Source organism: Protopterus annectens, chromosome 13.part0 (genome assembly GCF_019279795.1).
Source record: "Protopterus annectens isolate FY-2018-M chromosome 13.part0, PAN1.0, whole genome shotgun sequence".
In the NCBI taxonomy this organism is placed as follows: Eukaryota; Metazoa; Chordata; order Ceratodontiformes; family Protopteridae; genus Protopterus; species Protopterus annectens.
The window spans coordinates 547,414,978-547,439,498 of NC_056747.1; the positions used below are offsets into that span (position 1 = coordinate 547,414,978).

Here is a 24,521-nt window from a genome sequence, read left to right on the forward strand (position 1 = left end):
TATCAAAATTGGACTCAAATAACCCAAGACAAGTGGGTTTTGGATGTGGTTTTAAGAGGTTACAAATTCCATTTTCATACCTTGCCAAGGCCAAGCGGATGGCCAGACCTTCCAAAACATCAATGGACGGAGGCCTTAAACCAGGTGGAAACTCTTTTGGCTATGAATGCCATATAACTGGTTCCACTTTCAGAGATGGGAAAAGGTTTTTACTCAAGGCTCTTTCTAGTCCCCAGGAAGCAAAACTCGTGGAGACCCATTCTGGATCTGTCGGTCTTGAACACCTTTCTAGAGATTCCAAAATTCAAGATGCTTACTCTACAGCAGCTACTTCCAATGCTGTCCAAAGATGCATGGATGGTAACTTTGGATTTAAAGGAGGCATATTTACACATTCCCACCAGGCAGGAGCGCAGAAAATACCTCTGGTTCAAGGCCGGATCGAGGCACTTTCAATTCTCTGCGCTGCCCTTTGGATTGTCTACTGCGCCCAGGGTCTTCACCAAATGCCTGGCTCCAGTAGTAGCTTACTGCAGACTCAACGGAATTCAAATTTATTCTTATCTGGACGATTGTGTAATTCAGGCAGACAGCAAGGATGTCTTACTCCAGCATCTAAAATTTGTACAGAACCTCCTCAAGTTCCTGGGATTCTCTGTAAACATAAAAAAGTCAAATTTGACACTATCACAACAGATAACTTTTCTGGGTGCTCTTCTAAACACCTCAACCCAGATGGCATTTCTGACATCCGAAAAACAATTACAGCTGGCCTCAACTTTCAAAACCTTGGCAACTTTAACTCAACTATCTGCAAGGAAATTCCTGCAGGCTTTGGGTTACATGGCCTCCTGCATCCTTCTCGTACCATATGCAAGACTACACATGAGGAAAATACAGTGGTACCTAAAAAGTGTATGGTCTCAGCATTGCCACAGTTTAGACATACTGATCACCGTCCTTCCTTGCCTTCAAAAGGAATTTCTTTGGTGGTCCAGGGCATGTGCTCTAAACAAAGGGAAACCCTTCTGTCTGCCTCCTGCCACTCAGATTCTAACCACGGACGCCTCGGATTATGCTTGGGGAGCCCATTTTCAGGGCAACTGTCTACAGGGCCTTTGGACAAAGGATCAGAAGCACCTTGCATATCAATTTAAAGGAAATGTTAGCCGTTCAGAAAGCTCTATTGGCCTTCAGGAATCTTTTACAACCAGGACAACTACTAATACGGATGGACAACACACCACAGTTATGTGGTACATAAACAAGCAAGGGGGATCTCATTCCTACGCCCTTTGCAGACTAGCCATGGATCTATGGAACACAGCTCTAGCTTACAATCTGGATCTTCAAGCTCAGTTTCTACCAGGGAAACAAAACTTCCTGGCAGACAGTTTGAGCAGAAACCTTTCGGATCCACACGAATGGATGCTGGACACCAAAATATTCAGGATGATAACAGCAGTCTGGGGATGTCCTCACAAAGACCTCTTTGCATCCCATCTCAATCATCAACTTCAGACTTTTTGCACCAGGACTTTCCACAGAGAAGCTTGGAAAGTGGATGCCCTGTCATTCAGTTGGAGGAACCTCTCGGGATATGCCTTTCCGCCTCTTCCTCTTCTTCCACGAGTCTTATTGAAGATAAAACAGGACAAGCCCAAGATGATAATCTTGCTGGCTCCAAATTGGCCTCGACAGTTTTGGTATCCAACTCTAACAAACCTATGTCTGGAGCCCCCTTGGGTTTTACCTCAGTCTCCGAACCTTCTGTCCCAACATCAGGGTCAGGTTCTACACTCTCAGGTCAGAACTCTCAGCCTGGCGGCCTGGTTAATCCAGGGCCTTTGATTTCTTCTTTCCTACCCAAGCAGGTTATGGATGTCATTTTAGAAGCTAGACGTCCTAGCACTAGAAAATCTTATGCAGGAAAATGGAAAAGATTTTGTTCTTGGATGCAGGCTCAGGATTCTGATCCTCTTCTTCCTAACATTACCTTAATCTTACTTTACTTGACAGATCTCTTACACAAGGGTCTCTCTTTCTCTTCCATTAAGATACATGCCTCTGCTATTTCTGCTCATTATAATACAGACCCTCCCATCTTTTCCCACCAACTCATGAGACAGTTTCTCAGAGGAGCTAAGAACTTAAGACCTCCTAGATCTCCTCCCATTCCTGCTTGGGATCTCAACTATGTTTTGGAAAAACTAACCTTGCCTCCTTTTGAGCCAGCTGCCTCTTCTGACATCAAGTTTTTATCTTGGAAGACAGCTATCTTGTTAGCCCTAACCTCTGCCAGGAGAGTTTCAGAGTTACAAGCTCTTATGGCTGTGGAACCTTATATTATTTTTCATCAAGACAGAGTATCTTTGAGGAGTAATCCTACCTTCATGCCTAAGGTGGTTTCCAAAGTGGCTTTAAATCAAACTATCATCCACTTGCCAACATTTTTCCCCACTCCTCAAAATAAAGGGGAAAGGATCTTGCATTCCTTGGATGTACACAGACAACTACGTTTTTACCTGGACAGAACCAAGGACATCAGAAAATCAGAACAATTGTTTGTTTCTTATGCTTCAAGTTCCAAGGTAAAGCCATTTCAGAACAGACCATTTCTAAATGGATTGCTCATGGAATCAGATTTTGTTATTCACACCATGGTAAGCAAATCCCAGGGAGTATACGGACTCATTCCACCAGAGCTGCTGCCACTTCTGCGGCCTTCCTCAGGGGAGTTCCTACCAAAGACATTTTGGAAGCTGCAACTTGGAGTTCAGTGCATACTTTTTCTAAGCACTACAATCTACCTCTCTACTCTAAGTCTAGGGCAGGCTTCGCCTCTGCAGTTTTGCAGGGCCTTTTAGCCACCCCTTCTTCTTCTTTATGACCACCTCCCTTTCTTTCAGCTTTGGGATTCTACCCTACAGTCATGGCTGCAACAGTGAAACACGATGAACATAGTACAATTGTGTATACCTACCATAAATGTAGATGTTCGAGTGTCTTCACTGTTGCAGTCTGGGTTTCCCTCCCTCCTGTCCCCTCTTATTTTTACTGTTATGTAGTTCCTTATTTCACCATTCTTCTGAGGTGTATTTGCAAAGATTATGGGACCTTTTTCATTTTGGGACTCCTGACATCTGGAGCAAGAAAGACTGGAGAAGATGGCGCCGGCTGTCAGCTTTGTACTCCTGGCGCTCTGACGTCAGGGAGCATGGCTGAACAGCCGACACCGGACCCGGACTTTGGGATTCTGGCCAACCGAGGACTGCCTGCCGGCAGGGGAGAACCCTACAGTCATGACTGCAACAGTGAAGACACTCGAACATCTACATTTATGGTAGGTGTACACAACTGTACTTTTCGCTGGTATGAACTACTACATTTCTACAAAGGAAAGTTTTATTGGTAGAGCAAACATAAATAATCACCATGAATAGTCTGTTCCTCAATAGATGGATATGCCCATAGGAATAGATCTTTGGGGAAAAAAACATCTATGTATGTAGGGTCCCCAGAGTTCCATGGCACACCTTCTGAGAATATAATTTGCTGTGTCATTCCTTTCTCACCATATTGGTGCTACTTCTGTGAATGTTTACATTTATAAAACTTAAGGCACTGAAAAACATTTCAAACTACAGTTTTCCGCAGGAGATGCATTTAATTTTTCCCAATTGCAGTACCAGACAGTTTCTTAGCATTTTTCTTTTTTCCATTTGTAACTGTATTATTCCTGTCCCTAACTGCACAAGGGCATGCTTTACTGTAGCATGCTGTGAATTCATATAGATTCATAAAAGGTCTAGAATGTGTGCCCTGTTAAACCTGTTTGAAGCCACATGTACAAAGGTTATCTTCTCCGGTGCAGAGTCTCTGACTCTGTTTCAAGCCATTGTGTTTAGATATATTGCATTATACTCCTCTTTCTGGATCCTGCATGTAAAATACATCTGCAGAAACATTATATACTAAAACGAAGAAACTGCAAACAAAAAATAATGAAGTGTATACATTTTATTGACCTGACTGTTGTTAATCTACTGGCCTGTCAGATGTACAGCTCTCTAATGAGTATGGACACTTTTTATTTAGTATTTAAATACATGATTGGGGATCTGGAAAAGCCATGTGGGGGTAGAAATGATTGGCTTTATTCCAACATTTCGACTCTTGGAGGAAAGGGTTTTTACCAGGGATCTGACATGTCAACAGTGATGGGGACAGTACTGTCATTATGTGCCAAACTGCCATTGCTGTTCAGCATAGGGGAGACTGCAGCTAATTGATGCACACAATAGGCCAGATTCCAAAAGTCTTGTTTTCAATGCAAGTGACTGCTTACACTGAAAGCAAGTCTTTTGGAATCTGGCTCCCAGCATAAGCTTGTTTACAGTTAGGCTGTACACATAAGTAAGTCACTTGCACTGAGAGCAAGTATTGGAATCAGGGTAGATGTACACTGAGAGCAAATATGTTGGAATGTGGCCCAGTGTCAATAGCCCAAACAACTAGAGCATACAAAAAGTCCCCTGGTATGCAGGACAGTGTATGTGGCCATATCAGCTGCTATGCTCCAAGCCACATCCCATTCCCATCCCACCAATGGAAAGATCCCAGCCCCCATGGGTAGTACCAGTGAGACTAAAGAACAAATGGAGATATAGGAATGGCTATAGAAAGGAGCTAATAGTCATGTGGATTACACATGAAGGGGGGTCCAAAAATACATGAAAAAATTGATCGTGGTAAAGTGAATAAACAGCAGATATGACCCAAGCAAGCATACACCATAAATGAAACTAAAATAATAGTTTTTTTATAACATACAGGGTATACTGTCTTGAATAAAAAAAAATTATCTCAATTTTCAACAACTTTAAGGAATAAATGTCTGCATAAAATGTATGATACATAAAGAGAAATAATATCTAGCATACTACTAGCAAGTTTTTCTCCTTCTTTCGACAAGTAGCTTGAACAAAAGATTTATCTAGCTGAGCCTCACACCCTAGATCTGAACTGTTTTTGTAAAACCTGCAACTTCTGTGATCTTTTTCAGGGATTTAATGCAGGACATAGCTAGAGGCCCTCCTAAGTGTTTTATGAGCTGTTTAACAACTTTGTTAGAAAGCATCCATAGTTAAAATATCTTTGAGCATCTGCATCTACTCTTAGTTCTTTCTACTGACTTTAGTAGCTTCCCAGGTGGAAAGATTTGGACTGTTAATATAGAAAAACATGGTTAGTAAAGCTTCAGGACAAATGTCTTAAGTTTTTTAGCATTAGCACAAAAACAGTTTAATAAGAAGTTCAGAAGGCAGAAAAGAGTGGGAGAAAAATTATGTTACAATCTTTTTTCACAAGAAGCATGCAATAGGTATTCTGCTATGCCGCCCTAACTTGATTGCAATCCAAGGCTTTCTCAGTACTTTTATCAGGTGGTTTCTTTACTCAGTATACTATTTCTCTACACCTATCTGCATTTGAAGTATTATATTTCCTGTGTTTTTGTATGGATTAAAATTGCACTTGATGAAGCTTTAAGATTCTTCATGTGTATATGAATTCAGTTAGAGACCCTTTTTTTTAAGGACGTTCTGAAAAGCTGCTTTCAAAAATTTTGTCTCATCCAGTTTCCATTTATAAGCTTAACTGTAGTGCAACAGAATGTAAAAATAAAATGATTCAAAGATGGTAAGGCTAAGGAAACAGACTATTACCATTATCACAGTTTAACATTCTTGGTAAGTCTGGAGGACGTAGTAGCACATTCCAACAGCTGTGTAACTTAAAAATGAAGAACATAATTGCAGGTGTGAATCATGAGGATAAGGTTGTTAGTGGGCTTTTGGATAATTGTGCTTGTTATCTGCTTCTATTTTGGTCATTACATGCAAGCTCGGTACAGATAGCACAAGTTTGCCATAGTTTCTTCTACTAATGCAGATTAGTCTTGTAATGCATTCATTTCTAACCTTTTGTACCAGACTTTATTTGATGCATTTAAAGTATACTTCAAATTACTTTTGGATTTGATGTTGTGATTTAGCAGAATCTAGGCTGTTTTCAGAACCATGTCAACACTGTTTGGATAACCACACCTCACAATACATAGTTCAGTAGGTAAGTAGATGCTTGCATGGAAGATGGGATGTCTGGGCACTAGGGAAGCTGAAGACGTGAGTAATTATACAAAAAAAGTACAAAGGTGACTTGGTAAACAAATGCGTGGCTGGTTGGTCATCTTATCAGAACTATGTGGATAGATAGAAGGAACAGTCAGACATTATCGTGGATACATTGATACATGCCCGAAACATTTAAGAAATGCAGTATTAACCTGAAGTATCAAGAGGTGAAGTCCCATACCATTCAGTTTCTGCAGTCATGCTTTTAAAGTTCAACTTTTGACCCTAGTTACTGTTCAGAGGTCACCAACACAGAAGATAAAGATATGTTTTTATACTTTTATATGGCCAAGTATTTAGAAAGGCACAACCTAAAGAGCCTCCTGACCAAGAAAATAAATAACAGTACTAAAATGAATAGTATGTTTTAAGAGCAACAAACAAACTGTTGACAGATGTCAACAAACTAGTAACATATAAATGCTTTCGTAATGCTATGTTTTAGCAAAGCAGGCATTGGGCTTAGCCAATTTTTAAAATCAATACAGAGCCACTAGGGGTAACCAAAATGCCACAGCTGGCAACAGCCCCACTGCTACAGAGTTCAGTTTTTAGACAATGGTCTCAGTTTTTTCCTTATATTTTTTTTCTTTTTACCCCCTTAGGATCTTGGCTTTCCAGAATAATGCCTATTGCTTTTTAGCTAGGTTTTTTGAAATTTGTATTATAACCACATATAATAGATACCAACGGAAAAGGTTGTTGGACATAGAGTGTTACCCATTTAAAAAGGCAAAATACAGATATTGAAGGAGAACATCCATGTAACTGAGTACCTGATCGAAGTATACTCAGTTACATGGAGAATAAGGGCAATGAAGGCTGGTATTTAGATGTGAAGATATTTTCACTTGTTTTGATATTTTTAACCCATTGTTCATTGCTGAGGAAGTACATGTAAAAAACAGGATACTGGTTCCTAGAAGCATTGTCAATTGCTCATTGTTCTTCCCAAGCCTGACTCCTTAATGTTCCCTATGTGGTGCCACAGCTGTTCCGCTCCAGACTGATTTTAGAGCAAAGCATTGTTGTTTCAAGTAGAGAATAAAGTGTGGAGTCCTGGGTTGTATTCATGTATAATAATTTCTTATCTTTTAATCAGTACAGAATAAATACTAATTTCAATTCTATTACACATAAATATAGCCATATTTAAGCAGCAGGTTTTCTTCAGATAGCACATTCTTTAACTATGAATCACATATTGTCAAACAAATTTCTTGCCTCATTCCACTTCTGTTCCCTACATGCAAAGCCAATAAATCATTCATTTCTATTATGTTTGGCCTGTGATTCAAAATAAAAAAATATTATTGACACATCAGTTCCATGAGTTCATTACAAATGCATAATAGGGGCCTTTTTCCACTCTGCCTCCCAATACTAGCAAAATTGGCTCCAGAAGGTTAAAAACCACAGTGAATGAGAAACTTGAGAGTTGTCTTCTACTGATAGTAACTAAATAAATGTGCAGAAGACGGTAATCGTACTTAGTCCCATGTTTTTTGCCAAACTGGGTGCTGAAGTGCTTGAACGATTAATCACAGTAACGTAGTATCCTTCATTTCATGACAAATGTATGGTAGCGGTATTTAGTGTTCTGTATAATTCTGCATACTATAGTCACAATTTGACATTGTTGTATTAATTTCATAACTCTAATCGTGAGCAATGAATGCATCTGCTACCAGTACATGAATGTGATTCAGAGTCAAGTCTAGCACTTTACCATACTATTCTACACCAAGCAAATTCCTTCTAAGCCGTACACGGCTTCATTTTTACTTCATTCGTCTCCTCACTTTTCATCAGCTGTGCATCTAGTCTTTGGCCATCATTTGTGTCCGCCTATACATAGTCATATTTCCTGCATAGGTAGATGTCAAGTTTCATGCAAGTGTGTGTGCATGTGTGTATTGCCACAGTATGAAAGCAGCCAAGGCACAGCAAAACAAACTGAGCAGATATTCCAAAGTTAGGGCACAAGAAATGCATTCTGCTTAGATTATTTTCCCTAGAAGGCTAACTGTACAACCTAATAATTGCCTCAACAAGACTAAAATGGATTTGATGTACACTGACATGACTATACCTGACAAGACTGAAATATCTTCCATACCTTCTATCTGTATTCTCTTTCTCAGAATTTATGCAAATCACTTTGCCTCTTCTGTATTTTATTGAGTACCCCTAAGCAGGTATATGTGTACCACTTTTAAAGACTCTGCCCCTTTCTTTTTTTTTTCTGGATAGCTGAAGTGGATGGGAAGGATGAGAATCCTATTATAATCTTATGATAACCTTCCTTCCCATGGAGAGTAGGTACAAATGTTGAAAGCTCTGACCAGAAAATCAGTAGACATGTAATTTTTCCAGACTATGCAGGCTCTAGTAGATGAATAGGGGTGCACATAGGAGCTTGGAAACACCAAGTGTGCATCATACATCCTGTGATTTTGTGGGGAGAGAATGATTTGTTTCCTTTATGCTGAAATTTTGCTTTATGAGCACAGACTATTTAGACATTCATATGGTTTATAGCATGGAGCATCAGTCCTTGCTGCTTAGGGACATTGCAGGTTTCCCTTTGCGGAGGGCACTGATTAATGTATTCCATTTTAATCACAGGAGATCAGTTTGGTTTGCTGAGCAGTGTTTAATGAAGGTCATTGCTGATCCATGACCAACTTAGTAACTTCATTTACATTTTTTCTGCCCTTGCCCACAATGTCAGGATGTTGGTCAGGATGCAGAATATGATGCTTTCTGGTATAGTGATGTCATGTCCCTGAAACCCCACTGTCCCTTGGACAGGCAGTGCCACAGTACCTTACTTACACTGCTGAACAGTGCGGTGGTGGCTTCTATGTGCTTTGTTGAAGAGAAACAAAAGCACAGTGCCCACACCAGAGGCATCTTCCAATAAGAAGCTGATGCACTATATTTAAAAGCAGGTTTTTCATAGCTACACAATCTGACAAAATTCCTCTCACAGCAAGTTGTATGTCATGGCTAATACTAATAGTCTAACTGGATGCAGCAAACAAATGGCATGACATCTGTCAGATCCCACTGTGGTCAAATTGCTGTACTCTGAAAAGTTTTGCTAAAGTATGGCAAGCTCCCGCTTTATTTATAGCCAAATATTTCTTGTGCCCATCCCCAAACTCCCAACATCAGGGCTACTCCTATCATTCTTTAAGAAAATGTCACCCGATGGGAACATACAAACTGTGCTTTGCAAGTTATCTGTCTTGTCTGTATTTTTTTAGTTAATAAACTTTTCACGCACTTTTATTTGTATCACTAAACCATTATAAACCACGTCTCAGGTATACTTGTACAAATGACCATTCAGTCTTGTGTACAAGGTTGTGTAGCTCCTATATGTAAGTAGTTATTTCTATATTAGCACAGTGTGTAAACATTTCTTCATTGTGTAATTACTGGGCATTGCTTTCCGTCAATGATTTCTAAATAAAAGAATAATTTCAGAGTTACTATGACCATGTAGTAGGCTAAATTTGTTTAAGAAGTTCTCCTCTATAGGGAAAATAGAAATTTAGAAGTTAGCCACCTTCCACCTCTCAGCATGCACTCAGGATTTGTTACAGCCACCATTTTGACAAACAGTTTTAGAGAGCAGCATTTGTGATTAATTGTAATTCGACAAACTTTATTGGAGTTATAGGAAAATTCTCGGGGACATACAATATGAAGAGCTTTTCCTTTGATTCTTGAAATCCTTCCATTCATGTTATTGTGCACACAACTGTCTCCTCCTTTCTTTGTTAACCATTCCAGCATCCCTTTTACTTTCCCTAGTAATCTCAACTATCCCGGGACAGTGTGTATGATGTGTCCTTACACAAGGGGTTTGCATTCTTGGTGACTCACTGCATATGGGAAAGACAGTGATCTTACCCAACTTACGCATTGTCCATCTGAAGTCAGCCCTAACCATTGCCAGCTTATGAGTATCTTTATCCATGTTTTCTGTGTTTCTAATTGTGGGGAGGAGGAGACTGGATATACGGCTTCATGGACTGCATCACCATTACTATGTTTTATTCCCTAAGTCTGTGAACTGCATGCATGTGTGACTCACAGCTTCTTGTATATGCCACTGTGTGATGGAGATGTGGTGATCTGTTCAGAAAAGGGAAGACAGAAGCTCAACAAGCATTCTGTCTTCCCTGCCATGACATGCCCATTGACACAGGTAGGGATCCCCTCTGTATCAGGCTTTTACCAATAATCCAAGGAGCAGTGGGGATGGGATGAATTAAGCAGCCTAAGGTCATTTCTCCTATGAGGTCAGAGGTGAGACTTTTGTTGGGTTCACCTCCCCCTTGGCTAGGAGGGTGCTAATAGATGGACCAAAAAGTTTATATGGACGGTACACCAAACATCATGAGCATGTTCATTCTAAGATGCTTACGCAAGCAATAGATGTCAAGACCCCCTCATCAGCCAGCATATGACACTCTTTTCACACTCTGTGACCCACATTCGTAATGATGGGAGTAGTAATACACCCAGCTGTCCTGGGTGGAAATCCTTGAGGATGCCTTGGAAGCAGGGAGCTTGTTTTTGTGAATTGAGCAGTGCCAGTCAAGGAACACATTCCATGTAGCTTTCTGGGCAAAAATAAATGTATACAAAGTGGTGTGCCAAAGGGAGGCAAATCTCTTACTGCATCCAAGATGAAGTTGAGGCTAGGAATGAGTAATTAACATGGACCTTCCCATCCGGAGGGGAGGGAGGCAGCCTAGGCTCATTGCAGTAAGCAGCACTAAGATCTTGGTGAGCTCTGTGCTGCACAAGCAGTGAGCTGCTTAGTCAGGAGGCTGTGCATGAGTGGAAGCAGAAATCCACCCCCCAAATATAAGGCTACCAGGTGGGTGGAGGAGTTAGAGACATATTTCTGCAGCACTATGGCACTGCATCAACTTCCTCAGTCTTGTTACAGGCCTCAGATGGGTGTTAGGTTGAGCCTATGAAGGCTAAGATGAGTCCAAAAGACTCTGTGAACAAGGACAGGAGCTGCTGGCAGCTGATAAGACAGCTGTGAGGAGGAAAACAAATATATAAATAAATAAGGGATGTTATAGCAAATATTTTCATTCCCAGACAGAGCACTGGTAACCTAGACTTTTCATAAGCCTGATACAAAAACAGCAGAAGCACAGAAATCTGCCACTTAGACCACGGGTTCTCTAAACAGCACCTCAAAACAATAAAAATCATTGTCAAATCAATTTATCTTTAAGCAAATAAATTCAGCACTGCCTTTTGAATTATTTCATAGTTTTTGATAAAAAATTGTATTAGCTGAACTACATAATGCTTTTTCCAGATAGATTGTGACTGTGCCAGTAAACTTTATATGGACCTGATGTGCAACCTTAATACATATTTAGGGCTAGTACTATAAAACTACATTGATTTTTCTACATCCTTCTAGATTACCAGTCTGGACCATAAATTAAATCTTTATTGGAAGTTATATCTTTCCAGTTTACATGTTTTATTAGATCCATGGATAAGGAAACATACAGAAGATGTAATAAATGGAACAAATTAATTGGATCAGGCAATAGCTTTAACTGTTTCTAAGGCACGAGATGAAAATCTAATAGGCAGTGTATTGTGCATTTTGCAGATGAAATAATGGCATTAAATAACACAAGCATAAATTAAAGAGCTGAAAGCAAAAATGATGAATAGCTGTAAAACCATAAGGCTGCACTGGCTGTTCAAATTAGAACACAGCTTATGCAGAGAATTCTAGAATGTGTGTGTGTGTATGTGTGTGTGTGTAGCTATAAAGAGGCGGGAACAGGGGCTGAGGGGGGATTGGGATGAAATTCAGCAGAAGACTTCTACTGCTAAAAACGCTTGAAATGGCTATGCTTATTTCTTCATCTGCTGTGAGATGACAGCTAGGCTATTAGTGATAAAGAAGCAATTTTGGTTTTGCAGAATGCAACAACCATCTGTTTTTTAAGAACAAACCTATCCTGCCTTAAGAGACAATGTTTCCCACCCCCTGAGGTCCTGCTGTGAAAAATAATCCTTTCTATTGTGCTGACTGGGTGTGTGATTTTAGTAACCTTCTTATCACTCTGTTTATTTTTCTTGCAGATCTCTGATGCAATACGCCATAGTAAGGCTGAGTCCACTATCTGGGAGTTCCTGAGTCTGGGCTACTCACTTATGCTATGTCCCTTCGTTGTGGTACTGGGTGGAATGTTTTTCCTGGCTACTGCCCTTTACTTCCTCGATGACCGGGAAAAAGCTGAACAACAGTAAGTAACTGCTTGTTTATACTGATTAAATGAAGGTTGCAGGAACAGAAAAAAAAAAAAACAGCAAAGATCCTGTGTGACCTCTTGCAGCTCTAGTGCCATTTATTTCAAACCATTATTTCAATATGCTCTAAAACTAAACACCATCTATTGTTTTTTTCCATCTGACTTGTCTACTCACCAAGTTCTAACCTCATATAACCTTTCTACTTACCCTGGTGAGAGGGTGGCAAAAGATTTAGTTACTTTGTAGTCAATGGTAGTTGTAGGTTGCTTTATTCTACTCCTTGGCTATTCTTCAGGGTAACTTGAGGCCACATGCATAGCAGCATTGCAGCACACTTCCAAGAAAGTAGTTCCAGTGACAGGTTTGGTTATAAACAGGATAATAAGAAATGGCATGGGTTCTATAATAAGCCAGAAAATAAAGTATGCAGAATTTCAGTCCACGTGGGTACTTCAGAAAAAAGCCTGGGGTATTTGACATAGAGGGTTATGATAAGGTCTGCAATCATAACCACATTATTATGTGTTCTAGGCATGGATGCCAAGAAATTCACCTTGAGAGCGAAACTCAAGATGAATATCAATATCCATGCTGAAAACGCGTCTATATTAGAACACTGAAAAGACCAAATGTAGAACGGCTGAAAACTCGAAAATGCCGTTCATTGAGGTGTTTTTTCTGAAATTGCAGTACAGTGAAGATCAGAAAATATGCCCTTTCCTCACTGTAGTGCGATCTTGGAGTTGGTATATATAAATAGTGGGGGGGGGGGGCACAGCCCCCCACAAAAGTGATTTAGATGAATGGCATTTTCGAGTTTTAAGCCATTCGATATTTGATCTTTTTGGTGTTCTAATATACACCCTTGAAAACACCTTAACAGCTTATGATCGACAAGACCCTGACCATAACTCTGTGTAGTGCATATTGTTTTATCTACTCCATGTAATACCTATTTAAAAAAAAAAAAGGTGTTTTAACAGCTTTGAAGGCCAGTAAAGCACTTAGGGAGTGTTGTCACACAGACAGCAAGTAAGAGAAAAAATATGAGACTTTTTTTAAATATTGCCCCAATTTAAATAAGCTACTTACAAACTGGCATCTGTAAACTTGCTGAAAATAGGTGGAAAGATATTCAGGGACCTCTGAGAGTGAAGGACTGTCCCCTCTCTTATACCCATCTGTAATGGTACTTAGGGGTGCGTAACATTTTATATACCTTTGAAAGCACTGTTATGGTCAGTTCTCATGCTACAGTAAGTGCGTAACAGCTTTATCTTTTTTTCTAATTTTGGAGTGTAACTATGGTGTTCCATGCACTACATTTAAAGCTAATGCTGGAATCTAGAATACAACAAAGATACGGCGACGACGACCAACGAATAACTTGTAAAGGTGATTGACTTAGCTGTTACCAGAAAATCTTGCAGCAGCACATTTTATCTATGGACTGTTTTTAAGAGAATACTTTAAAAGGCATTGACTTCCACAGTGGTGCAGCGGTCGCGTTGTTGCCTCACAGCAAGAGGTTCTCCCGTTCGATTCTCAGCTTCGGTTGGGAGTACCTTCTGTGTGGAGTCTGCATGTCCTCCCCACGGTCGAGTGGGCGTTCGAAAGACATGCGTTGAATGGGGGTGCCTTCGTTGAAGGTTGGGCGTCGGGCTGGCAACTCGATACCATAAAAAAAACAACTGTCAATCATTAGCGGACCGGAGTTCTGTTGTGGCGACCCCTAACTGGGAAAAGCCGAAAGCAAACAACAACAACTTTAAAAGGCATTATTTCACATCCAAAGAAATGAACAATTTGATGAAAACAAATATGACAAAGGAAGTAGCAAATAAATATGTACAGTAGATGTGAAGGGATTCTACAAGTTAAAATATTTTGCCAATACATACAGCATAGGAAGGGCCACCCTCAAATCTATTACACTTGCAGCCATATGATAATGCTAGTAAGATAAAGTAACATTTTTCCGGTACAAGCAGGGACAAGAGAAACTGAAACTAAATTTGTTTCTTACCTAAAAAAGAACAAAAATGCTGTTGTGTAGATTGCATTGTTATAGATCTTTCTAGAATCTCTTCTTCTTTATTAGGGACAGCTTTCCAGAACCCATTTTAGTTACCTATTCTGAATGAGAGAAAGGCACAGAGGTAGCTTACCGGTTTTACAATAAAGCATGACATATTAGTTTATGGAAAGTCTGGCAAGGCAAAAATCCCACAGCACTGGCAAGAAAGTCTTTTTGTAAATATGAAATAAATCAGGCAACCAATCTGTAAGTTACTTATGTAACTGTGTCTTACACATTGTTAAATTGTACACACTCAGCTAATCCCATTAAAGTATTTCTCTCCCTTCATGTTTCAAATCGGCAAATTCTTCTAATGACATTTTGCAAGGGAGGAATGTCTGGGGAGCATATGAATACTGAAACAGTCCCACACTACTGTAGGGGTAAGTTCGTACTAACCCTGCTCAATGACACTTTGGGTTGCAATGAGCTAACTATGTATGGACAGTCACAGACTACTGTCTTCCAGCAGGTGCTATGCACATGCAACTTCTGAACAAGTGTTATTTTCCTTTCTGTATTATATTGTCTGTGAAGATGCGAGGTTGTTGTCGCATTAACAGAACAGTGAATACTTTACAAGTGTTATTCCATTATAAGAATTAGCTATCTTGTGAGCAGCTGAGGAACTGATTTGGGTGCTCACTAACTGTTGCTAATTGATATAAAAAAAAATGCTGGGAATGATTGCTAGTAACTGGGTTACTCAAAAAGCATTGTAGAAGGTAGAAAGGTGCTATTATTTTTCCCAGAAATGTCCATTTGATATCCTTAATGCATTTCTAACTATTTTTAAAGCAGACATGACTGTCTTTTGGAAGATGAGTCGCTCTGTATTTCAGTCATACTACAAGTGTAGTAAGAGGCAAGACTGTAGAGCTTTCTTTTCTAATAGCCAGCTGTTTACAGTGGATATAAAAAGTTTACACACCCCTGTTAAAATGCCAGGTTTTTATGATATAAAAATATTAGGCCCCAGTAAATCATTTCACAACTTTTCCCCACCTTTAATATGACCTATAACCTGTACAATTCAATTGAAAAACAAACAAATCTCTTAGGGGAAAAAATATAAAAAATAAAAAGCGTACAATAATTTTCCGATCTTCACTGTACTGCAATCTCACAAAAAACACCTCAGTAAGCTGGTTGCATAAATGTGCACACCCTTTAATACTTTGTTGAAGCACCTTTTGATTTAATTACACCATTCAGTCTTCTTGGGTAGGAGTCTATCAGCATGGCACATCTTGACTTGGCAATGTTTGCCCGCTCTTCCTTGCAAAAGGGCTCCAAATCTGTCACATTGCGAGAGCATCTCTTGTGCACAGCCCTCTTCAGGTCACCCCACAGATTTTTTATTGGCTTTAGGTCTGGACACTGGCTGGGCCATTCCAAAACTTGAATTTTCTTCTGGTAAAGCCATTCTTTTGCTGATTTGGATGTATGCTTGGGGTCATTGTCATGTTGAAAGGTGAAATTCCTCTTTATCTTCAGCTTTCTAGCAGATACCTGAAGGTTTTGGGCCAAAAATGACTGGTATTTGGAACTGTTCATAATTCCTTCCAACTTGACTAAATCCCCAGTTCCAGCTGAAGAAAAGCAACCCCAATGCATGATGCTGCCACCACCATGCTTCACCATGGGGATGGTGATCTTTTGGTGATGCAAAGTGTTGTTTTTGCTCCAAACGTACCTTTTGGAATTGTGGCCAAAAAGTTCATCCTTGGTCTTATCAGACCATAACACATTTTCTCACATGCTTTTTGGAGAATTGATGTATTGTATTGCAAATTTTATCCGGGCCTGGATGTTTTTCTGTGTAAGAAAAGGCTTCTGTCTTACAACTCTACCCCATAGCTCAGACATATGGAGAATACGGGAGATTATTGTCACGTAGTACGCAACCAGTACTTGCCAGAAATTCCTGCAGCCCCTTCAGTGTTGCTGTAGTTCTCTTGGCAGCCTCACTGACCAGTTTTTGTCTTGTCTTTTCAGCAAGTTTGGAGGGACGTCCAGTTATTTGCAACATTACTGTTGTCCCATATTTTCTCTACTTTTTGATGATGGTCTTCACTGTGTTCCATGGGTATATCCAATGCTGTGGAAATTTATTTGTAACCTTTCAACAATGAGATCCCTTTGATGCTTTGTAATGCTCTCTGCAAACCATAGCTTTTGCTGTAGCAGGCAACTGAGTAAATGTCAAGAAAATCCTGCTAGGACAGCTGAACTTTTTGGGGGTTAATCAGGCTCTCTCTAATTGATGGCAGGTGTGTACCCAAGAAGAATGAATGTTGTAATTAAATCAAAAGGTGTTTCAACAACGTATTAGTTTAAGGGAGTGCACACTTATGCAACCAACTTATTGTACGTTTTTTATATTTTTTTCCCCTAACAGATTTGTTTTTCAGTTGAATTGTACAAGTTATAATAGGTCATATTAAAGGTGGGTAAACTTTTGAAATGATTTATTGTGGTGTCATTTTTTGTATCACAAAAACCTGGCATTTTAACAGGGGTGTGTAAACTTTTTATATCCACTGTGTGTGTGTGTGTGTGTGTGTGTGTATATATATATATATATATATATATATATATATTTATTTATTTATTTATTTATTTATATTTATTAACTCAATTCTTTCTTCTGGTATGTTTTACTTGCACTGATTCAGGACATTAAGAGTGTTCATTCATCTGCCTCCAGTTTGTCTTTAGCTAAATTTTTATAGTGGCAGAGTAGATTTTCTCAAGTATGTTAATCAATCATTTTTAGTTATCAAGAACAGCCTTATCTTAGCATTTATTTGTACTACCACAGTCTAGTTTATGAAGTTGGCATTTGTGACTGTGTATACGAAATAAATAGTGCAGGAATTTGTAAAATCAGGGCAGATACCTGCAGTCCTGCTTTCTTAAATAGAGTCTATGCAGATGAGTTACGTTTGCCTAGTATATTGCACCACAACCAGTATTTTATGGGTGTGAGCATGGTTTTTACTGTAGGTACAAAATTTAGTTTTGTCTTTTTTTCCAGTTTTGAGAAAACTATGGCTTTCTGTTCAGTGTCTAGTGTGGCATTTGTATTACAGAAATGCAAAAAAAAATATTTTTGTGGCTGCTTCACTAATGTTTCAAGTTTAGTGGAATAAATCTTTGCTGCCACACCACATATTCTAGAATCACAGATTTATAAAGGGTAGTTTTCAAGTTTTTATTGATCTTTGTTTAGAGACATTACCAGGATTTATTTTTTATTTGTTTACTGGGGTAGTACACTGATCATAACTGAACATTTGCAGGCACAGCCCAGATGAGAACATTCCCAAGTCTAAACAGTAGTAGTGTTACACGTAAAGAAAATAAGGCAAATAGCGTGGTTTTAGCTTAATGGTTAAGGTCTTCACCTCAGAGAAACAAAGTACAGGGTTTGACTCTGACCTTGAGATATTAGCTAGGTTTAAAGTGGACCTTCATGGCAGTTAGCCTAGTATTAACCTATGAATCAATAAAATACAAGATCAAATGTTACGGAGAATAAGCCAAGTAGATGGGTGTTGTGTTTAGAGCAACAAGCAAACTTGCATTTTCACTGTACAACATACGACAGTAAGCAGGCCAGATGGAGGAACTGGAAGGGGAATGACTGGTGATGTCTCCTATTTGGGGGATCCGACATTTGGTTTGTTATGGAAGGTGTGTTTTAAGATCCTTTCTGAAGTTGGATAAGTAAAACGTTGGAGTTTTCCTTAAGGATAGAAGGGAAGGGCATCTTTGGCCTCATATTTGGAAGTGCAGATTTTCACTCCAATCATTTCACTCCTAGAAGAAAAGCACTGCATGGCAAGCCAGATATCATAGTCAGAAGAAACCAAAACTACAGCATCAGCACCAGAAACAGAGGTGTCTCATCTGGGTCCCCAAACCAGAAAACCTCCCAGCAATGAATGTTTGTGTCTTGGTATGTTTTTCATGAACACCACAAGCAACAGCTGTAAAAGGCACACTTTTGGCAGAGCCTGACACCTACATTAAATTCATTTAACTTTTAATGCCAAAATATATATACAGATAGCTTTCATTGTATTCATACATGGTTGCATATCGCACAGCAACAAACCCAGTCCCCGTACTCACAGGACCAGCAGTGACATTTATCAGGGCAAGTAATTATATGCCTTCTTCAAGTCCAAAAAAAACAACTATACCCTACCATTACCTTTAACATCACTGCACAAGGTTAGGGGGACTGATCCTCTGATTTAGAACATGGATAGAATCTGCAGTATTCTTCCTGTATCATACATCTAACTGCCTTCCAGAGTGTCCTTTCCAGCACTTTTGGAGCAAAACCTCTGCTACCTTTGTTACAAATGGGGAGCACCACCATTATTTCATATCTAACCTGATCTTATTCACACATGCAGCTGCACGCAATCTTATATACCACTTTCATCATCTCTAAACAGTTTTACCACAATGGAAGCCACTTCAGCTACAATAATGGACTCTAAAGCACAAGAGTTTTCAGGCACTGCCTCTTGGTTGAAAGTCATGTCCAGTGCGTTACTGAGCTCCTCAGAATGTTTCTTCCACATTTTCGTAATCTCTTCATTAGAGGTGACATGTTCTTGCACAGCACAAGTCCTGTCTTATGCCCCTGAAGAGCTAAATATTTTGCCAGAACATCTTTGAAGCCATCTAACAGTCTTTCTCTGTGGTCTCTCTAAACTCCCATGCCCAGATAAACACAGTTGCTGTGTCCCTCCTGTTTGCTGACACCTCTCAGAGAAGCCTTCCATAATCATTGTATTCAAGGTCAGCTTCTTCAGCTTGAGAGTTTTTTTCAACACTTGTGAGCACTCAGAGGGACTGAAGTTACCACATGAAAGACATCAGTTACCCTCAGTTTACCCCTCCTTGATGTCAGCTCATTGAACATGGTATGATCAGACTCCGTATCCCTGCCTTCAATGGGAACACAGCATAAGTTTTCTTGGAAGGAGCTGAACCCTTCTCACACAGAAACCTTTGCTAGATGTTCACAAAGACTCGCACTATTCAGTTTGATTCCTGTCCAACCAACACTACCTATATGATAAATCCAAATCTCTACTAAAAGACAGGCCTGTCCGTCTTTCCAACAGTATTTCCAGTAAATGCAGGCTTAGATCTAATGACTTGACCACAAAGTCTCAATCAATGATCTTCATTACAAGTGATGCAGTTAAGTACATGTAAAATATCATTGAGTCTGAACTTGGTATTCATTTTGGATAGTCCATGAGTTTCACAGAAGTCCAGTAAAGTGTCACTATTTAAATTTAGATCTAATAGGCCATTCCTCACAGTCATGTTCTCCCAGTTATTTCCATCATTTCAGATATGGGGACTGAAGTCTCGAAGTAAGACTATCGGTGGAAGGAGGTAATGTCTTGGACACCTCACCCACCTTCTCCAAAAAGACTGAATAACCTGTACAGCTGTTTGGTACATACATAAAGACAAATGTCAGAGGTTAAAAAGCAAACTAATCAGTCAACGATGTACAAGACTATTCTTTATTGTCAGCATGAATTCTAAAATTACCTGTTTCCATATGTAAGACTTATTCACAGTAATGAATACATCAAAAATCACCATGTTTTGTAAGTTCATCACTCCAGTTAAACAATTATTTAATGAATAGTCAACAATCCATGCGGGAACCACTGGCAACACTTTGTTTTAAATGCATTCTCTAAAAAATAGACTTTAATGCTAATCATTTCCTGTAAAACTGGACTCATTCTAGTGTAAGCATGATCTACTACTTATAATTATTATATTCTAAAATGTTACAGACACATGCATATTTTCAGTTTTCACAACTTCAAAAGCCATGAAATAAAAGCAGATAAAACCTTGATAATACAATAGAATACTTAAATAATGCCTTGCCCTGTTTCCCAAGTTTTATAAATCCTTAACTTAAATGTTCTGGTAGTTTTGTTGACATAAAAAGTAGTGCAGGTGTTTCTGCTCATAAATCCTTAACTTAAATGTTCTGATAATTTTACCAGCATAAATCAGGATATGTGTTAGTTTAACCAACAGAAAAATGAAGAGGGGTGTTATAATTTGTTGTTAGAATTGTCAGAGTTTACCTCTCTGGGCTTTTCAGCTGTATTAAGTTAGCCCTTTTGTCCACCATTTAAACTACATCTGTATAGCTGAGGACTTGTGAGCATCCAATACCTGCTCAAGGCCTCTCGCAAGAAGCAATTGTGGAAAAGGAGAGTCAATTGAAATGTCCAGTTGCAGAACCTGAACTGTGTATAGAAGCAAGTCCAACTATATTTAGTCAATATTTTTCTAGCATCTTGTAACAGGTCAGGCTTTCCACACCACTGAGACACACTTCCATGTCTCCAAAACCAGTTTACCATGATGTTGTCCAGGTTGCCAATGTCTATAGTGTACCTAGCCCCCACCCTTTATTTTGTAGACAGTGAGCTCATAAGATGGCTTCCTATAGCTTTTTCAGGCTAAACCTGGTTGAATACCATTGATTACCTCGGCAGCAGATACCACCCACAAATGTTGGCTTCAGGGATGGGTCCTGATTATCCTAATCTCAGAAAGTCCTTTTAGTTTTAACTTAAATTCTCATGACTCGATCTTCATTTCCATTTTAGATCACTTTGTTTGGCCTTTCACCCTAAACCTGTTTGTCAAGGAATACTATGTAAAGAGCACAAGACTCCAGACAGTACAGCATTTAGATGTACTGGGACACACAAATCATTCCACTGCAGTGCCTTTATGATAAACAGAGGGGTTGTAGTCAGGAATATCTGTGAGTTTAGTACAGCCAGAAAGCAGATTCGCTACCAGACGTTTTCCTGTATTTATTGTTAGTTTATTTATCCAGTGGAAGCCCAGAGAGGAAAATTCCCAGATATATAAGAGTAACAGATGACAAAACAATCCAGACTTAAATGTGTATTATGACAAAAAGTTGACTGAAAAATGCAGAAAAAATAATTTTTTTGAAATAGTACAATTTATTAAAAATGTATGTAAATTATGCAGTATATATAATGGATGTTATTTTCAATGTATTAAATACTGTTTTATATGAAGATTTAAGCCTTAATTTATTCATTCACCAGTAGACAGTTTATAAAATATATGGCGTTCGAAAGACATGTGTAAATGGGCGTGCCTTCGTTGAAGGTTGAACGTCGAGCTGGCACCTCAGCGTTCATGAAAATCTACTGCCAATCATTAGTAGACCGGAGTTCCGCTGTGGCAACCCCTAACTGGGAAAAGCCGAAAGACAAACAACAACAACATGGTGGTTGGAGAGCTGGTGCCCTATTAAGCGCTTGGATGGCACAAGGCAAAGAAACTAATCCTGGACAGGACACCAGTCTGTTGCAGAATGAACACATACACTCGCATATGACACCAACAAAGGCAATGTGAGGAATTGCCAACTCACTATTGCCACCTCTTTGGGATATGGAAAGAAACTAACAACTGTCCCAGTTGTCTGTGGATCTCTCTTTTAGCACCCATTCCCCCCACAAGAAAGTTGTCCAGACATCTCAGTAACTTCAATCTTTTCCTGTGAGAAATGAACTTTGTTCTAGACACTCAGGCCTTCAGCCAGGTTGCTGGCATTAAAAATCCCCCCCTGTACCATTTGGCCACCTGCATGCTCATTTAAGAAATAAAAACAAAATCACATCTAAATGTAAACTAATCAAGTCAAATGAAATTCCAACCTCACCTCACATGGCGTCATATACTACTAATTTTGAGTCTGACCAACATCACTACATGCCAATGAATGAAGCAAACAGTAAAAAAAAAAAAAAAAAAAAAAAAAAAAAAAGCTGTCCTTCCCTGTTTCTGCATTTCTTTTAAAATAACTGATTTCCCGTGAACCACCTGAAATTCGCTACTGTTCCTTAATCTACTGCAACCCCAAGCAGATTCTCTTTTACTGGGATAAACATCAAGTGACGAACAGCTTAAATGACAGGAATAGGGAGGGGTAAAAAAAAAAAAATCTAACCCTCAGTTATGCAAATTCATGAAAACTGATTGGCTGAGTCACAGCATTATTACTGTTCCTGTGATTAAAGCCATAATAATATTATTTTTTTTTTCACAAAAGCATTGTAGCAAGGAAGTCGCCTTCAGAGTAAAACTGGAGAGGTAAACTCCACATTCCAAAAGACAAAAAAATAGCAACAAAAATTATAATCTCAGAAGTGATTACAGTGGTTTAGTATATGTGCAGAAATCTTAACTGAGAAGAGGAGACAACAAAATTCATTCCAAATATGTTTGTTTTACTTGTTTTTAAATATAGTATTGTCTTCCATGATCTCTAGGCTGCCTTTAGCCTCGGTGAATGAAAACCCGCTGAAAGAACCTAGACAGGTGTCAGGGTGCCTAGCTTTCTGCTGATCTGAAGCCAAGTGAAGGGCCTTTTCCAACTGAGCTATCTTTTGCAATCACAGTTATAGTTCTGTTTCAGAATGTTCAAGTTGATGAAGTTCCAATGAACTGCCTTTTGCAGTCACAGCTCTGGTTCTGTTTTAGTACTTTCTAGTTGATGACATCCCATTTGCTTGTTATGGCCTTTACGATGTCATTACTTAAGCTGTAGCAAAGAAATTACATATTTTACTCCTGCAGGGCTTCCTTTGTACTCCAATATCAATGTGTCCTGAGCAACCACAGAAATAAACAGTGTGATTATTAGAAATAAGTCACTGTACAGCAATAATATGGCAAACAGGTGCTCTGTTTTTATTGTTTAATGGCATCAGTCATGGTACATCAAACCACTTACTTCAGTATATAAACTGGATCCACTGCAGGAATGGTGTAATTACACAATAACACACATATATACACACTCCTTATTGATTTAATAATAGTTTTCTTTCCTTCCGTATTATTTAAACATAAGTATATACTGAGCCATAACTCCTTGGGAAGTGTTACCGTTACTAGAGATACAAGAACACAAACAACATACAATAATTAACTATTTAGCACGTGGCATTTTATGAGGGACAACCAAAATTCAAACAAATAGGACAAACATTTAAGAGCAATAGTAATATTTGGGCATCTTAAGACATCATTTTTCATATTAAAATTCTCCAAACCTGTTGGCAATACTGGGGCCTGATCGTTAACCAACTGAGGACTTCCTTACCATGCTCTGTGACACAAATTAAAATTCTGCAATGACCTAAATTAGCCAGTAAAACTCCCAGTCCCTGCACGTTATTCCGAATCATGTTTACATTTATGCTGCTAGTTTATATATGGAAGAACGTTTCATGGTATGCAGATGAACTGCTCTGACTTAGTTCCTGAGAAACTATGGGAGACCAGCATGAAATATGTGATGTGACTCACATTTTGGGCATCTTGTACAGAGATTAGCTGTAACAGTTTAGTTACATAATCATCTGTAGCTGATGTCAGTCCCTTAAAAATCATAAAATGCCAGTTGTAGCGATTGTAGCTAATGCAGTTATTTGCTGGACACTTTCCAGTGGACAAAACAAATGCTGTAAACGATGGGAACTTTAAAAGCACAACTGACTTGTAACCTGTTGTTATGAGATTAACTTCATTTTTTTTCAAAGGCACAAACTGCTGAAACTCTGCATGCCAAACTAGTTTGTCACACTAACAACATATTTGACGTGCTGAAACTGGCAATAATAACAGTGTACACAAGGATACTAAACTTACAGTCTTGCTGTTTTTCTGTGGTTAGAGGCAATTCCCACTACAACTGCCCTGTTTGCGGTCTGTCACCTCTCAAACTCCCACTGTCATATTTTAAGTCTATGTTCATGTGGAAAGAGAGTGTATGAATCCCCCATCAGTGGAGCAGTGTGACCTTT

The 24,521-nt window shown here is 39.1% G+C and overlaps 1 protein-coding gene across 2 annotated transcripts in view; it reads left to right on the forward strand.

Moving 5' to 3' along the window:
* LOC122787461 (protein spinster homolog 2-like) overlaps nucleotides 1-24,521 on the forward strand; it is a 792,211-nt gene that overhangs the window by 685,078 nt on the left and 82,612 nt on the right. For both annotated transcript variants that reach the window (XM_044054193.1, XM_044054194.1), the window contains exon 11: nucleotides 12,342-12,505. In XM_044054193.1, coding sequence (XP_043910128.1) covers nucleotides 12,342-12,505 — 164 coding nt within the window. The remainder of the gene's footprint in view (nucleotides 1-12,341; nucleotides 12,506-24,521) is intronic.